Raw genomic sequence first — 7,280 nt, 5'->3', positions numbered from 1 at the left:
ACAATATTATAAATAGGTTATTTAGATAGTGCATCAGATAGGTCAAACCAGGCCTATAGTCAGACCCAAGTTCAAATCTGATCTCAGATGTTTACTAACTGTAGGATGCTGAGCAAGTCACTCTTTTTGGTTCAGTTTCCTCTTTTGTAAAATGGGAATAATAACAGCATCTACTTCCTAAGGCTGTTATGAGGATTATAAGAGATAACATTTGTAAAGTGCTTAATATGGTACTTGGCCCATAGTAAATGTTAGCTATTACTATTGTTATCATTATCATTGAAAATTATTATCATTTACTAGGTGACCCTCTCTCTAGGAAGAAGGATACTTATCATTTTCTTGGACTATATATTGGTCAAAAACATCTAGCTCCTTAAAAATATCATGTCTATAATTTATGGTGTCAAAAACTGGTACTGAATTACTGAATTGTCATTTAAAGGTGCTCTATACCTATCAACAAATCCAAATGATTCAACCTTTGTTTCAATGGTTCTTAATGGTTAATTGAATTTGTTTGGATTTTGCCCAGGGAAGGCCTTTTGAGCCAACTTTTACATCATGGATATTTAATAGACTTCATCTGGAATAAGCCACTGTAGGTTACTAACATTCAACAAATCCAGTGGCACTTACTATTTACCAACCTTTATTATTGTTTAAAGAAATGATGATTGATTATTTCAAAAGTACTGTACATTTTAAACATGTTCACCAATTATTCTGAGATTTGTTAATCCTCTTTCTCCTTTTGATGAGGAAATGTTAATATTTTAATGAATTAGGAAGAAAGGCTCTTCTGTTTCATTAACATTATATGGAATTTTGTTTAGGATACCCTCTAAGTCTGTTAATGGTATACTCTATAATTTCAAAAGTACATGTTAAGACTGGTATTTTGAAGAACTTAATTTCATCTTCCTTCTCCTGTTAGCTTTATCCTAAATAGTCACAGCTATCTCTTTGATAACTTTATGTTTTTATTGGTTCAATAAATCACTTGGTGACAAATCAACCAAGTAAATGAGGATGGAATAGAAACCATTTACATTTTCCCACACTAAACAAGTAATATAGGCTAATTAATTATTGTATTAAATTAAAAAGTTTTGTATAAACAAAATCAGCTTAAAAAGGGAATAGGAGAAAATCATTGCATCAAGAATTCTGACAACAGTATGATATAGAAAGTATTTAGAAAATTACCACAAATATGTAGGCTGAAAATATATTTCTCAAGAAATAAATAAAAGGTATAATGTATATGCATATGTGTTATATAACATGTACATATAATATAAAAATAAATAAGAGGATATGAACAAATTGCTCTCAAGAGGATTGAAAACTATAACTACTCATTTTAAAGATAAATTTATAAGCTGAGTATTAGTGTGAAAAGGCAAACATATTGCTATACCTTTGGTAGAGTTGTGGACAGTTTTAATGATTCTACAAAATAATTTGGAATTATGTCCCACCAAAAATGCTCATACTCTTTAACAGAGAAAATTCCTAAATTAAACCTATGCTCCAACGAAGTTGAAGATAGAAATAAAATTCCCATATGCTTCAAAATATTTATAGAAGCATTTTTTGTGGTAGCAAAGAATGAATTGGAAACAGAGGAGGTACTCTTCAGTTGAGGAATGATCAAATAAGTTTTGGTACATGAAGATAATGTAATAGTACTGCTCTGGGGCAATTGTTTGATGAATTTGTGGCTCTTGATGAATTGATTTCCACTCACCACCCCACCTTTTTTATTCTTTGCTAAAAGGTAAGCCTTACTTGGCTCAGAAAAGCACAAAGATATATTAGGAAACAAATATGCATGTGAGTTACAAATGAAAACAAGATATAACTAAAAATAAAAATAAAAGAATAAACAAATGAAACTTGAAGAGTCTAAGTGCAAAATAATAAACAACCTAAAAAACTACTCTCTTTATTGAGAAGGAAAAAACATTCACCATATTTGTAACAAGGACCAAGCAATCAACAAGTATCTATTAAAATGCACAAGGCAGGGCATGTTATTGAGGATAAAAGAAAAATCTGGTTCTAAGAGGAGAAAATTAATGTGCACATTATCTCCATCTATGATTCATGTAAATTTTTTTAAATTTAGATGCTATATTATTTGGTGCATATTTTGGTAAAAATTATTGGGAAAATTGAAAAGCAATCTGTTAGAAATTGGGCATAGGCCAATATCCTATGCCATTTACCAAGGTAAGATCAAAATTGATGTTAGGGTCTAGATATAAAGAAAGATATTACAAGAAAATTTGGAGAGCATAGAATAATAAAATCAATCAGACTTATAGATAGGTGAACAATTTAGGAATAAACAAGATATAAAAAGCAGTGTGTGCAAAACTGGATAATTTTGATTACATCAAATTTAAAAGATTTTGTACAAATATAACTAATAGCTAAGATCAGAAGGAAAACAGAAAAATTGGGGGTGGGGAGATTTTTTATAGACAAATTCATATAACTCATATATAGACAAACTTATCTCAAACATATAAAAAAGTTTGGCAAGTCTATAAAAATATAAGTCATTCTCCAATAGATAAATGGTCAAAGGATATGAACAGGCAGTTTTCTGATGAAGAAATCAAAATAATCGATAGTAATATGAAAAAATACTCTAAATAATTATTGATTAAAGAAATGTAAATTGCAATATATCTTGAAATATTTTCTATACATGTTATTCACTAAAATGATTGAAGGGGAAAGCAATTTGGAATGGATATGGAAAAATTGGGAAACTAATTCATTGTTGATGGAATTGTAAACTGATCCAACCATTTTGGAGAGTAATCTGGAATTATGTTCAGAGAGTTGTTAAATTGCTTATAATCTTTGACCCATAAATACCACTAATAGGTCTATTTCCAAAGATAATTGGGGAAGAAAGGAAATGAATTTATATATTCTGAAATATTTACAAAGGTTTTCCTTGTGGTAGCAAAGAACTGTACATTGCAAGGATGTCTGTCAATAGGCAAATGACTGAAAAAGTTATGATATATTTATAAGGAAAAGCTCAAGAATCTTAGGAAAAACATGGATAGTTTTGCACAAAATAATGAAGAATGAAATAAAGATAAGCAAGAGAATGTTGTATACAGTAACAATATTGTTTTAAGAACAACTTTGAGTAACTAAGTCACTTTATTATAAATAACCAAATTAACTACAAAGGACACATAAAAGAACACACTATCTGCATTCAGAGAAAGCATTGATAAACAGAAGTATGCATCTGTGTCTAATTGTTTCTAGGGCAAGAGAAGAAAGAAAAAAGGGGAAAATGAGAATTATATGATAACTTTATTATATATTTTAAAAGAATATATTTATATTTATAATTTCATGCACAATCATATTTTTTCTATTCTATGTTGTAGAAATGCTTATTTTATTTCTTAAGTTGAAAATAAAATTTTTCAACCAAAAATTAGCACGAGTTAATGCTTTAATGTAAAAGTACCATAGATGAGGCCCACGCTATTCCCAAGTATAATCTAAAGCAGATTAAAATGTAATTGGGAAATTTTTACTAATTTTTTATACAAACAAAACCAATGCAAACAAGATTAGAAGGGAAGAAGAATACTGGAAAAACATTTTTACATCCAAAAGTTCTGATAAAGGCTTCATTTCTAAAATAATTAAGAGAATTGACTCAAATTTATAAGAATACAACCTTCTCCAATTAGTAAATGATCAAAGGATATGAACAGACAATTTTCAGATAAAGAAATTAAAACCAAATCTAGTCATATGAAAAAATGTTGTAAATCACTATTGATCAGAAAATGCAAATTAAGACAACTCTGAGGTTCTACTAAATACCTTTCAAATTGGCTTAAGATGACAGGAAAAAATAATGATGAATGTTGGAGGGAATGTGGGAAATCTGGGACACTGATGCATTGTTGGTGGACTTATGAAAGAATCCAGCCATTCTGCAGAGCATTATGGAACTATATCCAAAGGGCTATCAAATTGTGCATACCTTTGGATCCAGTAACATCTCTACTGGGGTTGTCTCCCAAGAGATCATATAAAAGGGAAAAGGACCCACATGTACAAAAATGTTTGTGGCAGCCCTTTTTGTAGTGGGAAGGAACTGGAAAGTAAGTGGATGCCCATCAGTTGGAGAATGGCTGAATAAGTTTTGGTATATGAGTGTTATGGAATATTATTATTCTATAAGAAATGATCAGCAGGAGGATTTCAGAGAGACCTGGAGAGATTTACCTGAATTGATGCTAAGTGAAATGAGTAGAACCAAGAGAACACTGTACATAGCAACAACAAGATTATACGACGATAATATTGATAGATGTGGCTCTTTTCAACAGTGACCTGATTCAGGCCAGTTCCAATGGACTTGTGATATAGAGAGTCATCTGCACCCAGAGAGAGGATTGTGGAGATTGAGTGTAGATCACAACATAGTATTTTCACTTTTTTGTTGCTATTTGCTTGCTTTTTATTTTCTTTCTCATTATTTTTCCTTTTTGATCTGATTTTTCTTGTGCAGCATAATTGAGGAAATATGTATAGAAGAATTGCATATGTTTAACATATATTGGATTACTTGCTGTCTAAGGGAGGGGAAAGGGAAGGAGAAAAAAATGGAACACAAGGCTTTGCAGAGATGAATGTTGAAAACTATGCATATATTTTAAAAATAAAAAGTTTTTTAAAGAAATGACAAATTAGATAGTTTCACAGGAAACTGAGAGGATTACAATGAATTGATGAAAAATAAAGTCAGAAGAACCAAAAGAACAATTTATACAATGATAGCAACATAGAGAAAAACATAGTTGAAAAACTTTAGAACTCTGATCAATTCTCAGATAAGCCAAAATTCAAAAAGCTGAAATTTAACACAGTATTGACCTCATGTCAAATAGGTAATGGGCTTAAAATGCAGAGATAGAAATAAATCTTTGGGCATAATCAATGTGAGAACTTGTTTTTTTTTTAATATGCTTATATATGACTATATTTTATTTTCAGAGGGACTGGGGAAGAAAGTGAGAGGTATAGAGCTATGATACACATACACATCTGTTATGTTTTATATCTGATTATCCCTGATTTGTCTTTGGAGAGGAAAATCCTTCTCAAAACTCCTTTTTTTATGAAGTATTCCTAAGTTTATGTCTCTTCCTTTCTTTCTATTGCTCTCCAAAGGGAAAAAAAACCATAGAGTTCTACATGCTGATAAAAAAAAATTAGCAAGATATATAGAACTATTATCACAGAACCTTTTTTCTACATATAGTTAAGATGGCATTTTATTTTGATATTTTTTTCTGTTCATTATTTCATCCCACCATGCTTTCCTGAAGAAATCTGATTCCAAAGTAGCAGCATGTAAGGAATGGGTAATACAGAAATTCTTATATATAGCATAAAAATGATCTAGACCCAGAATTTCTCACCAGAGTAAGAAAATAAATAAAATCAATGATCTGACCAGGCTTCTGAAGTCAAGGAAGCTATTTTAAAAGGCCAGTAAATCTAGAATGAAGAAGGATTAGTCAGAGCTACCAAAGATTAATCAAAGTAAATTTATATGTGACCAAAAAAAAAAACAAAAAAAAAAAAAAAAAACTTTGGCATATTGGCTATTCTATTAGACATGAATTCGGAAGAACTGATATGGATTCTGGAGATAGAAATAAATGATGATATAAACTGTTATCAAGTTATTTCTTTACAACACCTTGCTGGAGGCCCAAACATAATGTGTCTGTGATAAATGGAGATAGGACTAGTAATCAAATCCTATAGTAATTTGCATTCCCAGCTCCTCAACTTGTGATCATGTGACAAGCAAATTTAGAAAAATTGGGAATGATCATTAACTGAATTCAATAGGCAATAGGTACCTTGAACATCTGTCAGCCAGAGGATTAAGAAGCAAATGTGAACTGGAACCTCAATCTGAGAGTGAAGTTGAAGACACAAAAAAAAGAAAGAAAGGAAAAGAAAATGACAAGAGTAACTGATTACACAGATAATGACATATCTGAACCTGTTCTTTTGATCACCTTAATAATCCCAGGAATTGAGTGCATCACAGGCATGTTTGGGAATGGCTTCATTTTGACTACAAATACCATTGAGTGGCTCCAGAACAAAAGACTCTCCACTAGTGATTCTATTTTGATGATTCTGAGCTGTTCGAGGATCTTGCTACAGTTCTGGATGATGGTGGAAAATACTTACAGTTTGTTATTTCAACTTTCTTATAATCAAAATGTAGTGTATAACACATTCAAAATCAACTTCATGTTCCTGACCTATTCCAACCTCTGGTTTGCTGCTTGGCTCAATGTTTTCTATTGCATCAAGATTGCCAACTTCACCCATCCCTTGTTCCTTAAGCTAAAGTGGAGAATCACTGGATTAATGCCCTGGCTCCTTTGTCTATCAGTCCTCATTTCTCTGTGCTGCAGTTTTCCCATTTTAAAGGATGTCTACAAGGTTTATGTTAATACTTCTGTCCCAGTTCCCTCCTTGAATGCCACAGAGAACAAATACTTTACAGAGACCAATGTGGTAAACTTTGCTCTTATCTACAACTTGGCCATTTTCATTCCTCTAATCATGTTCATCTTTGCAGCTACCCTACTGATCATCTCTCTCAAGAGACACACACTACAAATGAAGAATAATGCCATGGGTTCCAGAAATCTCAGCATGGAAGCTCACATGAGGGCAATCAAAGCCATTAGTTTCTTCCTCTTCCTCTATATTTTCAACTTTGTGGCTTTGATCCTCTACATGGCCAATGTCCTTAGTACCAACAGCTTTGGAACTGTTTTGTGCAAGATTGTCATGGCTGCTTACCCTACTGGTCACTCTGTTTTCTTGATCTTTGGTAATCCCAAACTAAGGAGGACCTGGAAGAAGCTTCAGCACAATCTTAAATTCAACCTAAAAGTTTGGAAGTAGTAAATGGTACCCAGAGTACTTAACAGGGATCTGATCCAACAAGCTTGGCTTTTTCCTCATAGTCTTCAGTGATTTCTCTTGTCTTTGGGACAAAATACTCTCTTCTCTGCCTAGCATTTGAAGTTCTGCAAAATCTGTCCCCAACTTACCTTTCCAGATTTATCACACATCCATATTCCAATATGGAATGCATATTACAGCTAAAGTGGCCTGTCCCTAGAACTCCCATCTACATATCTTTGTACTACTTGCCCCCATTCTTACAATACACTCCCTAC

At 32.0% G+C, this 7,280-nt stretch overlaps 1 protein-coding gene across 1 annotated transcript; it reads left to right on the top strand.

Annotated features, from left to right (window-relative positions):
* Positions 1-6,036: 6,036 nt before the first annotated feature.
* Positions 6,037-7,002, top strand: LOC141543875 (taste receptor type 2 member 40-like). Its single transcript, XM_074269549.1, has one exon. It carries the CDS (start codon positions 6,037-6,039, stop codon positions 7,000-7,002), a length of 966 nt encoding a protein of 321 aa, XP_074125650.1.
* Positions 7,003-7,280: the final 278 nt, after the last annotated feature.

This window comes from Sminthopsis crassicaudata, chromosome 5 (genome assembly GCF_048593235.1).
Source record: "Sminthopsis crassicaudata isolate SCR6 chromosome 5, ASM4859323v1, whole genome shotgun sequence".
NCBI classification, from domain to species: Eukaryota; Metazoa; Chordata; class Mammalia; order Dasyuromorphia; family Dasyuridae; genus Sminthopsis; species Sminthopsis crassicaudata.
The sequence above is the reverse complement of the archived record's forward strand: the minus strand, read 5'-3'. Positions and strand labels throughout refer to the sequence as shown.